This window comes from Ictalurus punctatus, chromosome 16 (genome assembly GCF_001660625.3).
Source record: "Ictalurus punctatus breed USDA103 chromosome 16, Coco_2.0, whole genome shotgun sequence".
In the NCBI taxonomy this organism is placed as follows: Eukaryota; Metazoa; Chordata; class Actinopteri; order Siluriformes; family Ictaluridae; genus Ictalurus; species Ictalurus punctatus.
This window is the reverse complement of record NC_030431.2, coordinates 19805811-19831647: the sequence shown is the minus strand read 5'-3', so window position 1 is coordinate 19831647 and position 25837 is coordinate 19805811. Positions and strand designations below refer to the sequence as shown.

General features: G+C 37.8%; 1 protein-coding gene across 2 annotated transcripts in view; it reads right to left on the bottom strand.

The window, feature by feature from the left end:
* The window catches only part of plppr1 (phospholipid phosphatase related 1), a 44656-nt gene that overhangs the window by 14413 nt on the left and 4406 nt on the right, over positions 1–25837 (bottom strand). For both annotated transcript variants that reach the window (XR_008398152.1, XM_017488299.3), the window contains exon 2: positions 13151–13239. Coding sequence is in view for 1 of the 2 variants with exons in the window: in XM_017488299.3 (XP_017343788.1) it covers positions 13151–13210 (60 nt within the window). In the remaining variant the exon portion in view is untranslated. The remainder of the gene's footprint in view (positions 1–13150; positions 13240–25837) is intronic.

Here is a 25837-nt window from a genome sequence, read left to right as displayed (position 1 = left end):
TGTTCTCTCATTTGTGTAGGTGATGGCCATGACATGATTTCCCACCTCGTCGACAATGCAACTTGGCGGACGAGGGGAAAAATGTGCTGTGCTGAGCGTTTGTCTGTTCTTCAAAACTGCACCACAATATATCCGAGTCCACCACAGTGTGGTTTAATTTAACACAATTAAATCATTATCTTTTTTTAAAATCATTTGGAAAATGCATTGTTATTGACTGAAAGCTGTAATGAGGATGATGCATAACATAAAGAAGGCCATATTAAAAGGTGCAATGGGTGGAAATGGAGCTCCAGTGGTTACTACAAAACATTGTATAGATCTGGTAACTCCTTGTAACCCCCATCCATGGTCATGTTCTCGAAGCCCCGCCTCTGGGATGCTGTGGTGGCTACAAGAGTTCATTTATATTAGTTCTGGAAATAGCTAACCAACACCCAAAATACAAACCAAATCACTCAATTGACTTCATTTTATTGCTGCATAATGTTGCAGAGTCTAGACTTGACCAATCGAAGCAACCCTAGATCATAACACTGCCTCCAGAGGCTTTTACAGTAGGCACTATGCATGACCAATGCATTGCTTCATGTGCTTTCCTTCTTACCCCGATGCACCCATCACTTTACAATAGGGAAAATCTGGACTCATCAGACCACATGACGTTTTTGCATTGCTCCACACAGTCTAATCTTATTTCTTCCGATTAGCGTCACTAACAAGTGGATTTCTTGTCGCCACACAGCTGTTTAGTCCCAATCTTCTAAGTTCTCATCACATTGTGCATCTTGAAATGCTTTTATTACCATGACTAAACACAGCTGTGAGTTGAAATGTAGATTTTTTATGACGTGACTTCACCAAGCGTTTTTATAAGATCTCCAATCACAATCATTCAAGATTTTGAACGTTCATTTTCCGACCACATTTCTTTCTCAAAGTTCACAGTTCACCACTCTCCTTCCAGGTTTTAATAATGTGTTGGACAGTTCTTAACCCGATTCCAGGGATTTCAGCAATCTCCTTAGTTGTTGTATAGCCTTAGTCAGGGTATACGTCTTCCGACATGGTTGTTTAAGAAATGAGAAGCTACGTACTGTGTCAGTTAGGATTAAAACAATTGTTGCCACCTGAAACATAATCATCACTGCAATAATGATCCAATCAAAGGTTCTTAAGTGTTTTCTTGTTTAAATCCAAACAGCAACCTTTTTTTTTTTATCCAGGTAGTGTGTACCTAGAATAAGCTCTAAACATTTGGTACCAATTCTCAGGTGTAAAAAAACTATATTTTTTATCATTTGGACCAATATTTTTTGTCTAAACACACTAATTCTATATCATTGGACCCCTTTAGGATAGGGGCAACTTCCCCAGTCCCTGCTTTGTAACTGGAGTCTGCAAACTTGCCATTTTTGATGTTACCATTCTAAAATGCTTAAAGCATTCGTCCGTGAATAACCAGAGGTCCATTAGTCATAGGAACATGCAGGCAGCTTCTTTAAAGCCCAAGGGTTGCACAGCACTCATCTAATAGAGCAGAGAGGACATTCTGTGCTACAGAAACAGTGAACCAGGTTACAATATCCAACAATGTGTTGGCTTTTGAGTAAGAGACTTTATTTTATGTGCTTGAGAATCAGTATAATCCACATAGAAATGCAGATTTAAATGTGATTACTCAACATTTGAGATGGATGGATGAATAGATGGATAAATGGAAGGGAACACTATATGGCCAAGAGGTTGTGAACACCTGCCCATCACATTCATGTGCGATTGTTGAACATACAGGTTTAGTCCTCTTTTGCTGTTATAATAACCGCCACTAGATTTTGGAGCATGGCTGTGGGGATTTGTCCATTCAGCCACAAGAGCATTAGTGAGGTCAGGCACTGATGTTTGGAGAGGCGGCTTGGCACATAGTTGGTGTTTCGATTAATCCCAAAGGTGTTCAGTGGGGTTTAGTTCAGGGCTCTGTGCTGGCCATTCAAGTTTTTCCACACTAACCTTGGCAAATCATGGACCTTGCTTTGTGTACAGGGACATTGTCATGCTGGAACATGCAGGAAATCAAGTAATATTTGTATGTGTAGCTTGAGTGATTGTCTAACCTCCTGTTGTCTCTCAGTGTTGGATTCTCACAGTATTTAATATTGTTTCTGCTTAACTAAGATGGATTACATCACTGATATGTGCTATATGCTTAATATGATTATTCTGGCCTCCATTGTTATATTTTTATATATAAAAAATCTGTTTGAGCAAAGGGAAATCTTAAAGCTAAAACACACAAAGACATCCTAATCAAAGGTGTGCTTCTGATTTTATGCCAACAGGTTGGGGAAGACCCACATATGGGTGTGATGGTCAGGTGTTCACAAACCTTTGACTACATTGTGTAAACAAATTACATTTGTCTGCTTTTCAGACAATACGCAAAGGGAAGACAGCATGCATACATACATACATAAAAACCTATTACCGAATCCCACATCACTGCTGAATTCTCGATTCTTGGCTAATTGCTATGATATAATATAATAGTTTAGGATGTACTCTTATTGGAAAATAATCAACAGTGACTCCGGTTCTCGTCAGGCCTTGTCACATCACATTGATTAATTATCCTTTAACAATACATCCAGTCATATTTTATTCCTTACACACATAATCTATGTAGTATAGCAAGAAAACTATGAAAAAATTATATTGAACTGTTCAGTATTAATGCAATAAACCTGTGTCATCTAAATCATGTTTTACAGATATGGTTATAACAAATTATTATTTCTAGAAGTTAATGGGAAATATCCAACAGCAAACTTTATCTGGAAACATGATCATGGAATCTAATAAGTAATTACAATCACCTCATATAATGTTGATCATCCCAATTAATTGCAATTCTACGAAGATGTAATGATTGTGACGGGTCTAAACATAAGACACGTTCTAAGACTGCCCAAGTTATGCAAAATTATTGATGCAGCAAACATTTTTTGTTTCAAACAGCTGGAAATGAGGAACAGCACAGGACAGTATAGTTCGAGCATTATGAAGCAATTTGCATATTATTCACGATACAGCAATCAGATTTCAATCCAACTAACCAGAGACACAAGCGTAGATGCATGTGATTAATATCTACTGATGACGCATGAAATGCCAGATGGAAGATGTAGGGTCATAAACTAAAACTTCTCTGAAATTAAGCACTCAAAGTATTATGCATACCCCAAGCACAACTGCAGATGGAGAGCTGATGATTGCCAGTTGCCTAGGGGTGTTTTTAATCTGGTCTTGTGTCATGTGACCAGAAAGCAAACCTTACAATATGTGCTTATATTTCCCGTCTCGGTTTAGCTCATGAAAGCAGCTCTATGTGCAGTAAATGAAACTCTTGTCATTAATTAATCAATTTAAAAAGAAGTATGCAAAAATGTTGGTTAATTGCTGTGGTATAAAGGGAATAAAACACATCAGGATGTGCTGTTATATATATAAAATCATCAACCTCAGCGTGGTAACATTAACTACGTTTTTATTTGTGTTTATTTCTTACTTAACCACTCAAATATAGCTTGCTTAATACTCTACTGTATTAATTAATCTGAAAAACATTTGTTAGTAATAATTGTTTATCACAGCTCCTGCTATTCACACCATTGCTATCTCATTATCTTGCTGTATACAGAGTTATGACCAGCAGATGGTGTGGAATGAAAACAGGGATGGTGTTTTACACAGGCAGCATTATGGCAGAGAATTCTATGCATCCAGAGCCTCACTTGCCAATGTAATGTGAGGTGTGTGTGTTTGGGTGTGTGAGACAGAGAGAGACAGACAGAGCAACCATGTAGCTCATTTTCTTCCAGTAGGGGTCAGTACTTGACTAAAGACGATAACTGAAAAAGAATAAAAGGATAGAGCACCAAAAAGTAGAGATAACAGATGACTTAAAACATTAATATAAATAATCATTTTATGACAAAACCTCAGTAGAGGATATTCTCAGTTAAAACCTAGTTTAACATTAACAACAGTGCCAGCATCTAAAAATGACATCGTAATGCACCTCTCTCCTTAAAATCAATCAATCAATCACACGATTTCATTTCCTCATTTCTTGATCTGTGCTTGTCATACACACCACTCACATCTGTACAACGACTTTGGAGAGTAAACAGCACCGCTCAGGGCTATGTAGGGCTGAATGCAGGTTCAGAGATAAATAATTCACTTGGTGCGCTGGAGCGCAGCTGTTCTGGGGCAAACAGCTCGACTGTAACAAGCAATGAAGAGAACTGCAGCAGTGTGAGCACGAAAAACACGCTTCCCACACCTTGAACAAAAAAAAGTCTGTTCTTGAAGCGAAGACAGGATCAGACCTACAGAGGTAACGTTTACATACTGAGAACATTTTGGATAAAGCTGTGATCAAACTGCTTGAAGTTTAATTATCGGAGATATGAACAGATTACAAGAAGATTCGGGGACCATAAAAAAAATAAAAAAAAAGAGGTCACCTGGTTATCACCAAAATCAGACCATTATTTGCATTAGAAGCTAATTATGTTAGAAACGCCAACATGGCAGCACATCTCTAGAGTCCCTGGTCCAGAGTTCAGCTGTTCAAGGAGTTCAGCAGATGAAGGGGTAAATATATTCAAATCTAATACATAATAAATTCAAATCTAAACTTGCCTTGGGTGTATTCAAGAGTTTTCATATCGGTATATTTGTCCGACAACAGCAATAACATCTGTAGCTTCTTGATAAAGGCTCTCTCAGATAAACAACACTGACAGGGCATCAGAAACACTAAAGAGATGTAGTCTATATTGTAGAAGCTGCATAGACCGTAGATACAAAAGCTGATAGTTTCTTCTTTTATTAAAATCAATTCACAGTCTGTCTATTCCCAGCTAAGATCTGTTCACAACAATGATATAGAGTCCTGACGATGCCAGGTATCCATGAGACGTTCACACCTAGGGGGCCATTTAGAGTACCCAGCTGACCTACTGGCAAGGTGTTGGGAGGTGGGAGGTAACTGGAGAACCCTGAGGAAACCCAAACATACACAGGTACAACCTGTAAATCTCAGCACAGACAGTAACTCAAGCTCAGGACTGAACCGTGGACCCTGGAGCTGTGAGGTGACAACGAAACCACCGTGTCGCCCATTTGGTCCGGATGTTAAACATATAATGTGCAGTTTGTCTTCATTCTCTACAAGATTTAGGCCTGTTCCCTTTCTATCATGTGCTGTGTTTTTCAAATTTTCAAATATTATTTGGTTAAATAATAAACGGTGCGTAGGCTGATACAGGCTTACTTTTCTAAATACGACACAAAGGCTTGCAAAAGAAGCTGTGAATAATTTTACAGTACCCCACTATGTTTTTAAAAAAAATCACTGGGATTCTCTATAAAATATATCATTTGTAACAACAGGCGCAGTATCAGGGCAGCTGTCAGTCAAACACCTCCGAGTATACTGAAACACAGGCATTTGGGAGTGCTGAACAGGGCTTCTATAAACTACACCATCAATCAACTTGCTGCAGTTATTTAACTACAGTAAGTAAGGGCGTGTGTGTGTCCTTCCTTCCAAAATGACATACTGCACATAAAGCAGCCAGTGGATAAACGCTGGATAAACCACCTTTATACATTTGTATGTAATGTTGGATAATGGGCTTAGATTTTAAAGGATGGGTGTGTGTGAATGACAGCTAGGGTTAAATGTTTCTCCATGTAGTGAACAATGCAGTAAAGGCAAAGTAAACAAACTCTCCCAGTGATATAGTAGCTTCATATTTTAATTACTAAAGCTCTTATCTAACTAAGGCTTTTATGCCCAGTGCTACTTTAAAATCTAAATTCTGTTGAATCACGATGGAATTTGAGCAAATTCTGTTTCTGACATTTTCTGCTAAATACGAAAAAAAAACACACACAACAAAGGCCTGCTATTATAGGGAAACAAACAACGATGGAGTAGCGAGATACAACCCAATGTAAAGCAGTTAATGTTGATAATTTTCCCCAAAACAGCACACCCAGAAGTGTTTTATTCCTCTTAAATACCAAAAGCAACTTGCCAATGATTACAATGTTTAATTCATTAAAGAAAGACACATGGTGCTCCATGTTAAAGTCTTCCGCAAAGTGCTTCATGCTCAAGACTTTCCCATATCAGAAAACTTAAAGTTGTTATCTCTGCGGAAAAACAACAACAAAAAATGATGGTGGCGGGCGCCCCACACACACACACACACACACACACACACACACACACAACAATTTGGCCAATCAGCCTACAAAACATGTCTTTGGACTAGGGGGAGGAAACAAGTAGTACCCAGAGGAAAACCCTAAAGTACAGGGAGAACATGCAAGATGGAATTCGAACCCCCAACCCCGGAGGTGTAAGGTGTGCTAACTGCTAAGCCCCCAGACTCCTTCTAATTACCTTAAATAAATGTCTCCTCACCATATGAACAATATGCACATTTTTAAACCTGTTTATGTATGAGTTATGCTGTAATGGAAAATTCATCATCATCAGACAAATTAGAATTAAGTATTCAACAATGCTATGGTTCAAATGCCTTTAGCTGATAAAGATGCCTTGAAACAGCAACAGGGAGCCTCAAGAGGAAGTAGCAAGGGAGTAATGAAATCAATTCCTCATTTAAAAAAAAATCTAGCCATGTTTTGTGCTACAGTTCTGCTCCACTCCAAGCTGTCTGAAAGGCAGGCAATAACAGATGGCTCAGGTAGGCTGGTGACAGAGGCTGTAAATGCTGGCAAGAGCAGTCAGCAGTTTGCTGCGTGTATTTATTTATTTATTTTACATTTATTTATAGAAATCCACTGTTTAGTCAATGCTCTTTTAAAAGTCGGGGCTGAAAAGCCAGGGCTGGTGGATAGAGGTGTCATCATCCAGTGCCCTCAGGGGCAACAAGGGATAAAATCCCTTGCTCACACACATACAAGCAGTGATCTAAGGAAAGACACTTCAACTAGCAAACACTCAAGCACTAAATCAGCATTCACAATGTCCACTCTAAGCTCTGGGATTGAACTCTGTCAAGAGAGGACTAATCCACTGAGCCAGTGTTACTTGTTACAATGAAACAAAGAATATACACAACCATGTGTGATTAACAATTTGTGGATTTTCTGAAGAATGCACATACACTGCTGAGCTCCTCTCATTTTAGCCCTGAACTGCAGAATTAGAAAGACCAGCACACGAAAATGGACAGCCTCCAGCTCTGGCTCAGTAGAATCTCAGGAGGGGAATGGAGCGAACATATGTCACCATATTGCTCAGGCTTCAGTGAGGAAGCCATTTCATCAGGAGGGCAATTCTGAATCATACAAATTAAAATGTCCGCATAATATTTGACATGGTACTTTTTGACCTCTATTTTTAGTTGAGGCACTGGAATGCAACGTATAAACCCAAACTGCATTACCATGTTTGGTACATCTTTGCTTTGTTAATCATTCATTGATAATTGTAGGGTTGTGTAGGTCTTAACTTTTTGCCCATGTACGTGCCAACACAGAACACCTGAATTATCGTTATTGTCATGACCAGCCAGGGTCTGACGCGCCAAGATTGTGTTCCAGGCCAGAGCCCTCTCTTTATTTATCATAAGTGTTATGTAAACTACACAGCAATCAGCCATAACATTAAAACCACCTGCCTAAGATTGTGTAGGTCCCCTTTGTGCCTCCAAAAAAGCTCTGACCCATCAAGGCATGGACTCCACAAGACCTCTGAAGGTGTGCTGTGGTATCTGGCATCAAGACGTTAATAGTAGATCTTTTAAGTCCTGTAAGTTGTGACTGGTGTCTCCATGGATGGGACTTGTTTGTTCAGCACATTCTACAGATGCTCGATCGGATTGAGATCCGGGGAAGTCAACGCCTTGAAGTCTTTTTCCATGTTCCTCCAAAAAATCCTGAACAATTTTTGCAGTGTGGCTGGGCACATTATACTGAATATCCTAAATTATGTTGAAAGAGCCCACTGACATTAGGGAATACCGTTGCCATGAAGGGGTGTATTTGGTCTGCAACAATGTTTAGGTAGGTGTTACATGTCAAAGTAACATCCACATGAATGCCAGGACCCAAGGTTTTCTCAATAGAATAATGCCCAGAGCATAACACTCCTTCCACCGGCTTGCAGTCTTACCTTAGTGCATCCTGGTGCCATCTTTTCACCAGGTAAGCGATGCTCACGCACCTGTCCATCCACATAAGCAGCAAGCTGCAATGCACTGTGTGTTCTGACACCTTTCTATCACAGCCAGCATAAACTTTTTCAGCAATTTATGTTAGAGTAGCTCTTCTGTGTGATTGGACTAGACAGGCTAGCCATAGCTCCCCATGTGCATCAATGAGCTTTGAGCACCCGTGACCCTGTTGCTGATTCAGCGATCGTCCATCCTTGCACCACTTTTGGTAGGTACTACCCACTACATATTGGGAACACAAGACACAGGAGATGTTCTCACCCAGTTGTCTAGCCCAGTGGTTTTCAAAGTGGAGGCCGCCCGGGGGACCTCAACAATGTGGTCGGAGCCACCAAGCCCATCTCTCCCACAAGTATGTTTTCTCTTTCTCACTCTCAGACAACCACACACACACACAATCAATTCCTAATGTAAAGATGTAATATGTAATTATTCATAAAAAAAAAATAAGGGGGATATATTCAGAAGTCTAGAAGTCTGTATTTTTAATGTGTTTTAAAGACATCTTGCAAAAGGGGGGCCTCGGTCAAATGTTAATGCCATTTGGGGGGCCTTGCCCTGGAAAAGTTTGGGAACCCCTGGTCTAGCCATCACAATTTGGTCCTTGTCAAAGTCACTCAGATCCTTATGCTTGCCCATTTTTACTGCTTCCAACACAGCAGCTTCAAGAACTGACTGTTCGCTTGCTGCCTAATATATCCCACCCGTTGAATGATTCTCATTACAGTGGAACCTATGTTATTCACGTCACCTGTCAGTGGTTTTAATGATATGGCTGATTGGTAATTATATTTTGGCCCTTAAATTTTGGCTGATTTGGCCCTTATATTTCTTTACAAATTCTTTTTCCATGTACGGGATAACACAGTAACTTCAGAATACAAGACACACAGATACAGATCATACATATACCATATACGGAATGCGCTGAAACTTTGGTCAGCATGCTTCAGACGAACACTATCTAAACATACACTCACCAGGCACTTTAATAGGAACACATGTACACCTGCTCATTCATGCAATTATCCGATCAGGAGCACAATGCAAAAAAAAAAAACATCATTCAGATACAGGGCAAGAGATTCAATTACTGTTCACGTCAATCATCAAAATGGGGGGGGGTGATCCCAGTCACTTTGTCATGGCATAGTTATTGATGTCATGAGCTGGTTTGAGTATTTCTGAAACTGCTGAAAAACAAAAAAGCATCCAGTGTGTGCCAGTTCTGAAGGTGGATACAACCTTGTTATTGTAGAGGCCAGAGGAGAATGGCCAGACTGGTTCAAGCTGACAGGAAGGTTACAATATCTCAAATAACCCCTCGTTAAACTTAAAACACAGCAGAAGACCACTCATGCCACCTGTGACAGCCAACAGGAATGTGAGCATACAGTGGGCACAGGATCACCAAAACTAGACATTTGGAGAAACACTGCCTGGACTGTATCCAATGCAGCTTTTCCGTCAGCTCAAACCAGTCTGGCCTCCATTCTCCTCTGACCACTCTAATCAACAAGGCTAATTAAAAGTTAATTAGTATACCATTACGAGGAATTTAATAAGAGATGTAATGTTGAAAGTCATACATCAACGTTACATTAAAGTTTGTGGTTTTGTTCGATGACTGTAATTATGTGCACATCAAGCTCTTTCAGTTTAGCTAGCTGACACGGTGTTAGCAGTGATATCAAATGACGGAAGTGTATCATAAAGCTGTATGGTAAATTACATTTTGTGCATCTTAAAGCCATATGAGCATGTTTTTCTACATTTTACACTAAAAACTAAATAATTGCTGGGACAGAACAAATATAAGGACATATTAGGAATATTTGTGTCAGTACTAGCTACGGCATTATCAATTCTCTTTTGCTTTCAGAGCTTTAGTATGTAGGCAGCTGGGGGAATAGAACAGACAGATGAAGATGAGCGGATGAAGAAATGCGCAACCGTTTTGTCAGAGCTTTTGAAAGCAAAACACAGCTCTAGCTTTCATAGCGTTAGAGCCACTTCAAGATGCATCAGTGTGTGTTAATTACATCTGTGACAGTCTCCAAATGAAACCGCCTTGCATAGCATCACACGAGTTTATCACATGGGTTTATTCCTTGTAACTTAACATCTTTATTTTATTTCTTTTTTTTCTTATTTTCAAACACTGAATATAAGAAAACATGCATTTTAAAAAATGCATGTTCAGAAAATGGCTTAACCCATCTCAGACAATGTCATGTTTTACAAGGTTACTTGGTGGAATTTTGCTCTTAAATGAGTAACAGGGTTGAAAGCAACATAGTTGAGTTTTAGTATAGAATTAGCGAATACACGAAATGTGGTTAACTACATCTATACTAATGACATGACGACATTAAGAACACTGATAACTAGGGATGCACCGATACCGATACCAGTACTCGGGTGTCAGCCCGATACTGTGCTCATGTACTCGTATTTGTAAAACCACCTCGGTACAACCAAACCGATACCACTTTATGACAACGTGACATAGCTTAACCTCTTGTCAGTTGAGCAGGTAATCGGAAAAGGAGCAATGTCGGCAATTTGGAGATATTTTAAGATAAGTGATGATAAAAGTAGCCTGCTCTGCTAAACTGTCAAGAGGAGGGGTAAAAAAAAATAGCTCATTTAACACAAGCAAAGAGCGTGCAAAGAGTTTGCTAATGCTAGCAGCGGGAAACAGCAACAACCAACTTTGCAGCAAATGCAGGAGAAGCGAGAGAAAATGTCCAGAGACAACCCACGGGCAGTGAAAATAACAGAAGCTCTTACCCCGTTCATTGCTCTTGATGACCAACCGTTGTCAGTTGTAGATAATACAGGATTTCATCGTCTTCTTGGTGTACTTGAGCCGAGGTAAGAGATTCCCAGCCGTCAGCACATTACAGATACCGTATTACCACAGCTGCATGACTTGGTGAAAAAGCACATCAGGAACCTGTTGCGGGACATTTCGGCCTTCAGCTTCACCACTGATGTTTGGACTAGCAGTGTCAGCCCAATGTCTCTTATAAGTTTAACAGCACAGTGGATTGATGAGGATTTTACTCCCCAGAGAGTCGTTTTACAAGCAACGCAGTTTAGGGATTCACACCAAGCCATAGCAGGTGCGTTTGATGACATGCTTCAGACGTGGGGCATTCCGAAAAGTGTGAAGTACTCATATCGGTACTTGGTATCGGCGAGTACCCAAATGTAAGTACTTGTACTTGGTCTGAAAAAAAGTGGTATCGGTGCATCCCTGCTTACAGTATAACCTACGTAAAATGTATTTTCTATATTAACAATTTACTTTCATTCTATAGTTTAGACAAAAGGGCTGTGCATTTCTTCTTCCCATGATCCTCATGAAATTCAGTTAAAGGAACTTCCTGGTCAACATGTGGACTTGTGGAACATTCCAAATATTTCATAGGGGTGAAGGTGTTCAGACAACAGTGTTGAGGGAATATTTATGCACATTTAAACAGTAATGGATGACTTATGGAACAGCTAATGTCTGATGGACACACATTAATGCAAAAAGTTGTGAAGTATTTGAATGATTATATTACAAGGTTAAGTCTTGTTATAGTGGGCTGAGATGTTGTTTTCCAAGTTTCCTGCTATTTATCTGAAATATGCACATATGACATCAAGGACATGCTACCTACACTATATATTGGCTCACATATGGGTGGCACACACCCATATGTGAACCAAACTGTTTCCACAAAGTTGGAAGTACACACTTGCATAGAATGTCTTTGTATTCTGTAAAATTACGATTTCCCTTCACTGGAAATAAGAGGCCCAAACATGTTCCAGCATAACAATGCCCCTGTGCACAAAGTGAGCTCTATGAAGACATGGTTTGCCAAGGCTGGAGTGGAAGAACTCAAGTGGCCTGTGCAGAGCCCTGACCTCAACCCCACTGAACACCTTTGGGATAAACTGGAACGACGACTGCACCCCAGGCCTCCTCGCCTGACATGGCCTCGCTAATGCTCTTGTGGCTGAATGATCACAAATCCCCACAGCCACACTCCAAAATCTAGTAGAAAGCCTTCGAAGAAAAATGGAGATTATAACATCAAAAGGGGAAATCATTCTGGAAAGGGGTGTTCAGCAAGCACATTATTAGTGTAATGGTCAGGTTTCCACAAACATTTGGCTATATAGTGCATGGAATCACACATATATACGCAATATCTCAAGCTGTTTCTTACTCCATACCATCATCATTTATTTAGGTTGTCACTAGGACAGTTTGGCAAGGCTACTAATGTGAAGCAGCTCAGTTTTCCTCCAGGGTGATAAGAGAGACAAAAATCAATACTATCTGTCAGCTGGGGAGTTATTTAGGTGGCAAAAATCTGAGACGAACAAGGATGAACTGAAATGGCAGAAAAGGGACAAGGGTGTCTCCATGTGTTTGTGTGTAAAGACATCCAAAGGACTGCCAAATGCATTCCTGCAACTCTCAGTGGGAGCTAAACATAACCTTGCATGGGTCTAAGCATGGCACTATATCAGTATTGTACAGCTTTGAGTTTTCTGCATGGATATCAGACACCAGAAAACCTGCTAGAAGTGATATATGCAGAGAGAGTCTCTCGATGAGAAGGCAGCTTTGAAGTGTCGACGGTCCTCAGCGATCAAGGGGATTCAACACAAATTTTAATTAAAAACACCCAGCCAGTGCAACGAACAGTCTCAAGATTACAAAAAAAAAAAAAAAAAAAAAAAAAAGTTTTCACTGTACATAGGATAAAAAGGAACAGCAAGACCTGAATATCACAACTGAGAATGCAAACAGAACTAATGCAATGGTGACATGTTATACTTTACCAAAACCAAAACCTTACCTCCACGAATATGAAGCATGGTATGATGGAGTAACTGCGCTGCAAGTTGTCCGAGGCCATTTTCCCAACACGGTAACGTTGATGATGGTCTAAAGGACAGAAGAGGGAATGCAGTTAAATTAATGCACAAATCAGATAAACTAAAACTATCACAAGATGATCTGACCATGATTGATATTCCACAAAATGCCAAGAGACAGAAGAGAATGATGAATGGAGGGAAACGGAGAAAATGACTGCAGGAATTTGTCAATGGGAAACACCATTTCATTAAATAAGGAATTTATATAAGCACCACTGCTACATTCACTGAATGAAAAAGCAATTAATGTTAACTGTTTCCAAGCTTAGAGACCACAGACAATAGTTTAAAAACCTAAATACTGACTAACAGAAAAAAATTATACCGTACAGCATCAGCCATGAAAAATTTTCTCAATGGGGACATTAGTAATGTGTCGTCTTAGTCAGGCTATTGATACCTAGTTAGACCAAACAAAGACATTGACAGTCATTTTTTGGCCGCTGGTGGTGTTGGGGGTGGAGGGACTGGGTAATAGTAAACCACATTTTTTAGGACTACATCACTGATGGGGACTAAACAGTAAACTGGGAACAACAGACAAGTCACATTATGTGGCAGCGTTTTGACATTTTTGTTTTATTACTATATATACACACACACTGTACAGTGCTGTAAAAGTCTGTTTCCATCCTGATTTCTTCTGTTTTTGTGTATGTCTCTCTATACTAAATAGTTTTAGATTTTAAAATGAAATGCAACATAAAATAAAGACAACCTGAGTAAAACACACACACAAAAAAAATAAATAAATAAAATTATCCAACACCTGTCATCCACATGAAAAACTAATTGCCTCCTTAAACTTAAAAACTGGTTGTACCACCTTTAGCAGCAATAACTGCAACCAAACCAGAGCTGCAAGAACTAATCGATAAAATCGATTATGAAAATCGTTGTCAATGAATCTCTATCGATTAGTTGGTCTAGTGCGCGGCACGGGGGAGATTTACTCATTACATTACATCTATTCAGAAAACACGTCTTTAGTAAATACTAAAGTTGTGTCGCAAATAACATACTATACACTTACACTATGCACGGAGTACTCTACCATCTAGTGTGTGGGTTTTAGAAAGGTAAGATCATTTCAAATGGAACACTAGCGGGTTTTTAATAACTGGAAGTTTATCCACTTCCTAGTCGATAGCGCTTGACGTCACACGCACGTAATGCGACACCGCTAGCTTTAGCCTCGGAGTCACCGACACTGACGTTCTTCAGTTTACTATTTCTGTCAGTGTTACCTTTTATTCCCAACATGACCTCAATCCTCATCAGACGGAGGCGAAATCGTCACGTGACCAAGGAATAAAGTGTGCGACCTCTAAGTCCTCTAAGACAGGGGGGCATTTTATATTAAACACCGCAGAGAAGATTTAGAAACTTTACAAGGCAGAGTTTTTGCAGCACGGAAGCATGACAGTGAGGCGGTTGCGAGTTGCTTAAAAGGTTTAGTTTAATTCAAGTTTATTGTCATTATATGGTGTATTTGCACACTTGCAGTGTAACTTCTGTTGTTTATTATAATGGGAGTGATGTGTTAGTAACGAGGCCATGCTGCTGATCACGCACGATGCAGACACGATGATACAGAGTGTAGCGCGAGTAAGATCTGTAATGTCTATTTAAAACAGTATGATCAAAAGTAAAGGGGAGCACATTCCCCTCACACCTCCAGGGTCGGGGGTTCGATTCCCACCGTGGCCCTGTGTGTGCGGAGTTTGCATGTTCTCCCCATGCTGCGGGGGTTTCCTCCGGGTACTCCGGTTTCCTCCCCCAGATTGGCATGTCCAAAGTGTCCGTAGTGTATGAATGTGTATGTGATTGTGCCCTGCGATGGATTGGCACCCTGTCCAGGGTGTACCCCGCCTTGTGCCCGATGCTCCCTGGGATAGGCTCCAGGTTTCCCCGTAACCCTGAAGGAAGGATAAGCGGTACAGAAGATGGATGGATGATCAAAAGTAAAATAATACGTCTAAAGACAGCGAGTAACAGAAACCACAAGGTGCAGTGAAAGTGAGTTTTTATTAGAAATTTAGGACTGTAGTTTAATTCTGTGCTTTTTGTGCATCCATTAAAAAATATTGTTATCTATCTATCTATCTATCTATCTAATATATATATATATATATATATATATATATATATATATATATATATATATATATATATATGAATCTGTTTCAGATTTGGGGTTAATAATCACTTGTATTCAAGTTTGCACTGCATACATTGTCCTTCGTTTGTTGTATTTTGTCATTGTTTCCTGTTGCTGCATTTAGATCTTTGTGCCATGTTTGCTTCCTAGCCTTTGTGTTCTATAGTTCATGTTTTGTTATGTATTAAACCTAATCTGCACTTGCATCCACCTTCGTCTCCATTATCTGACACAAAGCCTGTTTGACCAAGTACAAAAAAAAATAAAAAGAAGCTTCGGTGTAGTTTGCTATTTTCCTAGGAGCCTGTACGGAAGCTAGCTACTTCATCAAAAGAGTAGTTTGGCTGTAGCTTATCTACTATAAATCATGATTAGCTTGTAGCTTGACAAGTTATTTTTAACTGCAAAGTAGCTTCCTCAATACTGCACCTGAAGTAAAGCTATTAAGCCTGAAGTAATCTTGTAAACACCTTTTATCTAGATGAAAGCAAGAACAAAAATCACATACACAATGCTACAAGACAGCTGTGATTTAGTGCAGCTACAATGAAAAGATTCACTTTCTCCGTTTACTTTCGTGAGGGGGAAAAAAAAAACATCTCTCCTTAATAACAATTTCAAAAGCAGACTCAACAAATAGATAGGCTGCTGAAAATGTTTAGGCTGCTAGGGCTTTTAGTTCACATCCATTAAACAGTTCCTCTAGAACATAAAATAGCACAAATAATAAATAATCAAGCTGTGAGGCTCCTTCATATTCTGTCAACAACAAGCAGAAACTCAGAGAAGGATGATAAAATTACTTGCTGATTCCTTCCATGATTACTGCTTTAATTATTCCACTAAAATTAGAAAAAAAATATTATTTTAAAAAAATGTTCTAAAATGTAAGAAATACATGTTTAAAAAAAAAAGAATTGTTTAATAATTGTTTAAAATGTTGCATAAAATGCTTTTAAAATTAAACATTTTATATTTATTACCACAAACAATATAGCTACAATATGAAAACACTGATTTGCAGTAAATAAGGCATAAGGGAGCGGTGGAATTTAGAAATGTCCACAATAATCAATCAGGATGTGTGTTATAAGCACAAAACACTAGATCATGATTACACAACAATGCAAGTAAAAGCTGTTGTGGTTTCACGTAACAGAGTAAATGAAAACAACTTCATTAAAAATGATTTGTTCGAGCACATATTTGTCAGCTCTTCTGTTTGTAATTGCATAGCATCAATTCCCAGGTGCCTGGAAATTGAATCAGTCCTTCTGTTTGGGAAAGGGGAGTACTGCAAATACAAGCCAATGAAGTTCCTCTGGTAAATAGAAACACTATGGAGACATGACAAGATGAGGCCCTTAAGGTACCTTACGTACTATCCATCTTCATATTCTGGACTGAATCCAGATGTTACATAAATCACCACACCTGGGACTTGACTAAAATACATAATTGATGGATACACTGAAGTATATTTGTAGATGCGGTGATTCTTGGTCAATTTCCTTCGCATCAGTATTGTTGCAAACAAAGAGCATGACGTGCAATTTACATTCTTATAGTCATACGTATTCTGATGCTGCATTAGTGAGATCCAAATTTGGTAAGATGGTTATTATGCCTCAAATGATTAGCAAAAAACAACTAAAACTAGTGAAATTAATTCAATTACCAGATTTTAAGCGAAGAGATTATATTTCTGAAGGAACGATCCTGTTTTTTTATTGTATTGAAGTGATGTAAGTTTCTCCCCACAAACAGTTCACTGCAGCAAAAGTAAACCAGCAAATGGTGACACAAGAGGTCTTAGGACTGCATTTGTTAAATTCTTGCTTATTTTCCGACCAATGATTTGCTGTTAAGACCATTAAAAAGTTTCATATGTTGCCATTACGGGCTTGACCCATTTTTTTGCAAGTTCAGCTATAACACACACATATGTCATTATGCTATTACACGTGACCTTAAAAGCGTCCTGGAGATGCAGCGTGATCCATTCATTTAAATGACTTCAGAAGAAGAATAGTCAAAAGCTTTTAAAAAATGATTAAGCAAAAGCAATAAATCATTCAAATAATGGGACAAAAAGATTTTGCATTTAAAATGTGTTGAAATAATTATAGTACTTTTTCTTCAGTAACTTTTCAGATGGTCATTTTAACATGGGGACTTGATACTCTTGGTTGAATACTGTAAATAAAATAAGTAATGAATAACAAAGTGTGATGCAATAAAATGTTGCCTGTGTCTTTGCCTAAAAAACTAAATTGCTGTGGTATAAGAGAAATAAAACACTTGTGTAGAATCATGATGCTGTAGGAACATAAAGCAGTCTCTTTGTGATTATGTTCCTATAGCCCTGTTGTGTTCTTCATTATGTATTACAGCACTACCTGCTTCTGTATAATAATAATAATAATAATAATAATAATAATAATAATAATAATAATAATAATAATAATAATGCCTAGAAAAACCTACAAAGAAGGGTCTGATAAAAAGTGGTCATTGATGATGCATGCAAATTGTAAGTCACTTCAGATAAAAGTGTGTACCAAGTGAGTAACTGTAACAGTGTCTAATGCTGATATGACTCACCGTACATAAAGCCTACTCTCATCATGATTTCTTTACATGTCCTTGGCACAGCTCCAGCAGGAAGCTTTTCATCTCCTAATAGTGACATTGTATGTGTCAACTCAGATCTAAACTTAGCTCCAATGTGTAAAGTATCAGAGCATTCACCTTCTGCCTCCACATTTACACACCCTTCTGTCAGCACCTTAACCGAATCACACACCATGTCTCTTTCCTTTCAGCTCTATCAGACCAAGACTTGCAGGAAATCTTATGAAGGATTTAAAATCTCATGTTCAGAAAAACAGTCAAAAAATGAATGAATGAATGAATGAATGAATGAATGAATGAATGAATGAACAAAAATAAATAATTGTGCTGGCATTCTGGATTTAGATTTAAAAAAAAAAAAAAATTTTAAATCATAATTTTGTATTCAGTCCTTTGGGAAAAGAAGTTGCAGCTGTTCAGGACAGATTTAGCAGGCCTCATTGCTCTTGTAAAGGAAGAACAGCATCCTTCATTCTCCCTCTGCATGCTCACATTGCAATAATTATCTAACCTTTCTTCTCAGCGTATAATAAAATCACAATATTTTAAAAAGTATTTTATTAAAAATCATGTTCACTTGTATCTAACCTCATGAGATTGCTTGAATTTATTTATGTCACTGCCTTCTCCAGATTTGTGTTGCTGAAATCAATTTTGACCTAAATAAAGAACTTTGAAGACAGCTGTCCTCAGGCTAAACAGTCTATCTTGGGAACACAAATATTATATACTGCTGAATGAATGACAGAAAGTGTCCATGTTATAAATATCCTATTCTGTAGAATCAATCACAATATTATTGTGATATAAATATAAATATTACAATACCTCATCAGAGATTGTTGGTACAATACCAAATCTCACATAAGAAGTCAATATGCAGAGAATCTTACAAAAAGAACGGGTTAGAGTCTTCAATCATTGGATACTTGGAACCCTATAAGGGACTGTTCTCTTTTCAGAGAACGTTCCAAGTAGAAATGTTTGGAAAGCTCTGAACCCTTAACTGCCCAGAAAACTTTGCCTTTGTTTTATCTTTATCTTGTTTTATCTCTGTTTTTATTGGTTGCCATGCTAAACCCTGCATCTTGTCCCAAATCTGCGGTAATTTTGTAAATCGCAAGCTACTGAATATTGCAGAGTTTCCTTCTTTTTGCATTCATTTCTGTAATCGCAAAATCCTGGAGGGACTGGCTGGGCCCTTGAGCAAGGCCCTCAACTGCTCAGCTGTATAAAATGAGATAAATGTAATTGGGTTTGGATAAGAGTGTCTGCCAAATGCTGTAAATGTAAAAACTCGTGTGTGCTTTGTTCTGTCCTAGCAGTCAGAAATTCCAAGTTATTTAATTGAACACAGCATTATTTCTGCCCCCAAGCTTGTGCTGATTGGCTGAGTAAACCCAAGAGTAAGCAATAGAAAGAGACTATAAAATTTTTATTTATTTATTTATTTTAAAGACAGCTGAACATGAGCAATGCGACTGCAATGAAACGTTTGACAAGATCAAATTTCCATAAAAAAAAACACAAAGGAACTGTTGGGATCAGCGAAAATGTAAATGACCAAGCAGTTCCACACAGGATCGATAACAAATAAGGACTGAGATTGGAATTTCTCGATGTGTGGCACGTTGAGGTAAAGTCACCCTTTGACTCTTACCATTCCTCATTGATGCATCAAATCTCTACACCGGTCTCTAGAGGATTCCTGTATCTCTGTCTCTGTGATCAAACTTCTCCTGAGGGACCAGCCATGACTCACATCACATCTAAACCCAGCAAATCAGCAAGTCTCCCTGACTGCCATCAGGGTAATGTGATAGCAGTAAAGCACACAATCATGGACACTGAGGTCCATGAGCTGTCTGAAGAGACAGCTGGGAAAACAAACCATGTGGATGTAAATGTACTGAGAGATGATAATAATAATAATAATAATAATAATAATAATAATAATAATAACAACAACAACAACAACAACAACAGCAGAATATCTCAAGTCACATAATTGTATCAATGTAAGCATATGGTGGGTATTTTTCAACAGTTCATTGACAACTACAGCCCTTTTTTTGTCCAATTAGTCAAGCAGGACACTTCTAATCAGTAAATGAGTATTAATGCATTAAGAACTGCTGAGGTAATTTCTGAGGTAATGAGGTCATTATAAGGGTAATAACTATATACACACACGTCAGTCTATGCTGGAAAGCATGACATCGTGATTACCATATCAGGGGTGGAGAAATCATAAATTTGATGAGTTAGCTAGCTAACTAGGTAAGTCAAAGCTCCAATGTGCTGCCCAGTCCCATATTATGATTGCCTGGAAGCTAGAAATCTGTAACTAACATATTCTAACTAAAAAGTATGACGAGTATATGCATTGATGCACACTATGGAAAACTACGGAATATAAGGAACATACAAATTTAAATCTCTGGTAGGGGTGACTTTACGTAGCCATAGACTTTATCCTCTCCTGATAATGTCGTCTGGTGAGGACACATCATGTTCAACAAAAAGGCTAATCTTTCAGCTATGGGCTGTGGTGTCCGCTTGTCGCATATAAATACATTATTGGAGTCTGGATGGTGCCTTCATTTTTTGCTCAATGAAGCGTTTAAATGCGAGGTAACTGTGTGTCGTGTTAGAGTTATATAACAGTTTTTGTACTGCACTCTTTTGTTATTTGCTCAGTTTAGTCATTGTTTCCCATTGCATTCCTGCTCCTGGAAATGCTGTCGAGTATCAGTTCAAATCTGTTCCAATTCATACGCACAGGTCACCGACATACCATCCTAGGTCAACCTCACATACACTCTCACCCATCAACTTCATATATTTATTTTAATATCATTTTTTTTTTCCATTATTTAAAGTATGTAACAAAACTTGATGGTGAAACTGCACATTGAAACTCACTGTACTTCAAAATTTTACATTTACATATCTACATTTATTCATTTAGCAGACACGTTTATCCAAAGCGACTTACAAATGAGGAAAGCAAAGTGATAGATCAAGTGGAGAAGAATACTAGTGCTACCATACAAGTGCGCCGAGTAGAGGTGTAAAAGTCAGAATTTTTGTGTAAGACAGGTTCTGCTGTCCAGATTGAGGTTAGAAGTTCATTCCACCACTGAGGGACAGTCAGTTTGAAGGTTCTGGAAAGGGGCCTCGTGCCTCTCTGTGTAGGCACTACCAGGTGTCGGTTGTTAACTGATCGCAGGTTGTGTGAGGGAACATACACCTCAAGGAGAGTGCTGAGGTAGGGAGGTGCTCTTCCAGACAAAGTCTTGTACGTGATCATCAAGGCCTTGAATTTGATGCGGGTGGCTACAGGAAGCCAATGGAGGGAGATGATGAGGGGTGCTTTCTTTTGGGCTGGTTGAAAACAATTTGCAGAGTTTTTTTGGCAGAAAACTACTTGAATTAGCGGAATTGCAATTGCACAAAATTGTTTTGCAGTCTTTCGTAGTGATGTTTGTGGGTAAATAAGACCTTTTAGCTGTACTCATGTTCGATGCACATGAATTGAAGGGGGCTTTGGCTGAATGCACGTTGTAATGACTTCACATGAAGCGTCTTCAGCCAAATCTGCAGAAAATCTGCGGTAATTTTGAAAAATTGCAAGCTCATGTGAATATTGAATATTCATGCGAATATTCCTTGATTTCTGCGAACGCAAACTCCTGGAGGGACTGATATTCATAGTAATTAATAGTTTCCTAAGAACAGCCAGACCAGATTCTCTGTTCACATGTGTAAAAAGAGTAGGGCTTGTTTTTTTTGTTGTTGTTTTTTTTAACAGCATCAAGGTTGTTGTTGGGTTTTTTTTACAACATGGATAATATATTTCAAGGTGTAAAAAAAACACATTGATGTTTTTTTTAACTACTCTTTAAGGGTGTTTAATTTAACATATCAAATGAAACATTTTTTGTTTGTTTTGCTTTGGGGGGTTTTGTGCAAGTCAAAAAGGAAGTAGAGTTCTTACTTTCTCTGGTTGCAGGACTAACAACTGTCAGACAACATGAATGAAAAACTGATTTGTCGACCCGTGCATATGGTAATAACGATCATCATCTTTACTTTGCATATAAAGTGCAGAACATAGATTACTACTATAGATTATATTACTTCAGAGGTCTTGGTTCTAGAATCCCTAATTATCTATCTAAGATTGGAATTAGAGTTGTATTTAAGAAAAGAATAATGCAAAATCTTGTTCGTGTTTATTAAAAAACCAAATGCAATTTTACTCCAGAACAACTGAAAAAAAATATTGTGAAATGCTGTGTGTATCCATTTGACCGGTTTATAAAATAAAGGCATATTAATGAGGGACACGGGTAGTCAAGCAACATTCTGCATAAATCTTTTTTGGCTGGCGTAAATGCCAAGCTCCGTACACAAATAAAACGCCTCAAGACCTCTGCACTTCAATATATCTATTTGCATTCACCATGATCTAACAATAGGAGAAAATCCATTACTGACTCACACAGGGAAGTCAGAGTGTGCCTGGTAAAGCGGTTCTGCAGGGAAACTCAGCATCCCGAATGCAGTTCAAGTGTTGGGTAATTAAAAACTTGACTGAGGTGTTTTACATTAACCGCCCCAGAGAATTACAGCACGAGATAAAACAGAGGGTTCTCGGTGTGTATGTAAAACCTGCTATTGTGCAGACTCGGTGTCATTAATCATCTGCTGTCTAGCCAATGTTCCACTGGACTTCACACCTGAGGTACATTAGATCTTGCACGGTTTATCACATTTCCAATACAGCTGGGGGTTTTATTATGACTGAGCCATTACATAAACAAAGTCTTCCAAAAGCCCCACTGATACTACATTTGCAAAGTAAATGTACTGTATAGAAAGTAAAGGTAAAACACATTGTGAATATAAATATCCTAAGTGTCCTTCACAGCAAGCTACACGTTTCAGTTAAATAATGTAAAGCATTAAAAAAAATCTACAGTACACAGAAAACAGCATTTTGCTCATCCCATCACACTATAACTACACTTCACCTTGAAATATGATCCTTAACTTCAAAATCTATTATCATCAAAACTATTATTTGTTGCATTAATGTACAAGTCCATTGACCACCCCATTTTTGAAACATAGTTTTCCATTATATATATATATATATATATATATATATATATATATATATATATATATATATATATATATATTTCCCCCAAATGTACATTTTAATGCCTCACAGCACATTCACACTTATGAAATTTGGGAATGTTCCACAAGTCACATGTTTGAACAGGAAGTTACATCACCTGAATATCCTGAAGATAATGGGAAGAAGAAAAATGCATTCTCAAATACTTTTTTTTTTTTGCTATTTTAAGTATTTTAAGCACAACCATGTTACTCAAATTATACACTGATTGATAAAAAAAAAATTCAGAAAGTCATTATACGGTGTTATATGTTCTCATGCCATTAACATGGATGCTAGGTAAGCACATTGTGTATTTTCTATTTCCATGCAAAAATATATATATAAATATATAAATAAATATTTAAAAAAATATAAATAAATTTTAAAAACCTCGATCCTTACCAGCAAAATGTACAAGAAATCTTGGTATTTTAGAAAACATTTTTAATTTTTAATTAGATTGTTGCCTGGGACGGGTTAAAACATGTTCGAATTGTTAAATGCATGCTTTCACGGTTGAACCTAAATTTTTTAAAAAGAATTACAAGGGCTAAATGGCAGCCCAGTCATGGAAACACCCCTCACAGCTATAATCAAAAGGCATGAAAAAGCCAACAAGAAAAGAAAAAGCAAACACTGTTTGTCATAATTAATTGAAACAGGTAGACTGGACCAGTACATTCCAACTTCAAATCACTGACCTTTACAACCACCTGGCTCAAAACTAATAAACCATTTCAGTGGCCTACCTGAAACATATCCCTGAACAGCAGCTTATTACCTACGGTTCAATAGATCAGTGCAATTTATTATTTAAAAATGCATGAGATGGCAGCAACCTACCATTTGTACAGCACACAAACAAATCCTATGTTAAGCAATAACACTAATGGGGCAGGCTATTGAGTCAGAAATGTATTAGAGTTTATTTTATTGCTCTTGTTGTGTGCTTGCTCTTGATCATGTTTTAATTCTCGGATACATGTTTCACAAAGTACTGTATACAAATACACCCACTGGAAAAGAGGCTGTGTACTATAAACACTGCGAAATCCTGTACGGACTGATATACATAGTTAAGAGTAGAGATCGACCGATAATCAGTTTTACCGATATTTTTCCTGATATTTAAGCATTTTTCCATAATTGGATATCGGTTTTGTAATATCGGATCCACCGATAAATGGCGGCATCTTGTTGGCGTTTTTAGAAAAGTGTGCAGGACTGCCATTGCGACCCTCTATCTAAAGAGAGAGGAGTCAACAACGGTATGCACGGGTCAAGTATACTTGTTTTGCTTTAATTAATAAACTTTATTTACCATAACAGCCATTAATGCACAAATGAGATGTGTTAAATGTTTGATATGTACTTTAAGCAGCCTGGCACTAAGAAATTGAGACAATCTCACGGAGTCACGTAATCGGTGTACCTCATCAACACTTTTTTTTTTTTTTTTTTTTTTTAAGACACTTTAGTAACAGTGCAGTTTATTTTTTATTTTTTGCACTCTTTCAGACCCTTCTGTTTTTTGGTGTATAAATAAGAGCTTTGTTTTCTTTTGTATGCAAGGAGGAAGTGAAATTGACAAAATTGTTATTAATAAAACAGTTTGTCAGTTCAGTGGTATTGCAATCATTGTGTAAAAAAAAATTGAAGTAAAACAAATAAATATCGGTTCTGCATATCGGTTATCAGGCACATAAACATGCAAATAATTGGTATTAGTTATAAAATAAAATAAAAATCAATACATGTTTATCTCTATTTAAGAGGAACTATCTAGAAATGTAACCCACTGAGAACCTGTACTTTCATGTCCAATGCATGTCCCTTTACAACTGCTGAGAATTTCTCATGTTTATTCACTATCTGATCTACTCCCCATTATTGAGGACAACCAATTTCTACTATCCTGTCAGAGATTTCCTCTGAGATGAACATCTCGGATCCTATAGTGTACCCTTAATCCTATAGTGAAGGAAATTCTGTACGAGATGGCTGTCTGGGAGAGCTTTACTTGCCTACTCTTCTGAAATAATAAAGGAGGTGACAGGCATTCCCCATTTCTAATCAATGAGTAGGAGTGAATGGCCAAAAAATAGGTAAGAATGACTGGGTTTGTGTTACTCTTCCTGTTGGTCAGCATGCAACACATCTGTGTATTAGCACATCCTCATGTAAGCATGTAAAGAATAAAACACAATAGGATATGCTGTTATAGGAAAATAATCAACATCATCAACAACAGGAGTTCTGATGTGAAGCCAAGTTACTGTTACCTACTGCTAGTTCTAATGACAGCACATACTGGAGTGTCTAATCTCTCTTATACAACAGCAATTTGTCAACACTAATTTTTTTTTATTTGTTAAAGGACAACATTTTTGTACGTTTTAACCCAATTATAGTTCATTTTAATGTTATGGAATGTCCACAAAACAAGTTAGTTGCTATTGTCACTTGTTACTAAGACAAAAAAAAATGCAGCTTATGGTACTAAAAAACAAAAAACAAAGCCATGTATATGGATAAATCTTAAAGTTATATCTTCATTTCTGTCCAACAATACACCAATCCTGAAGACACCTTCCGAAAATACTTTTCTTTTTTTTA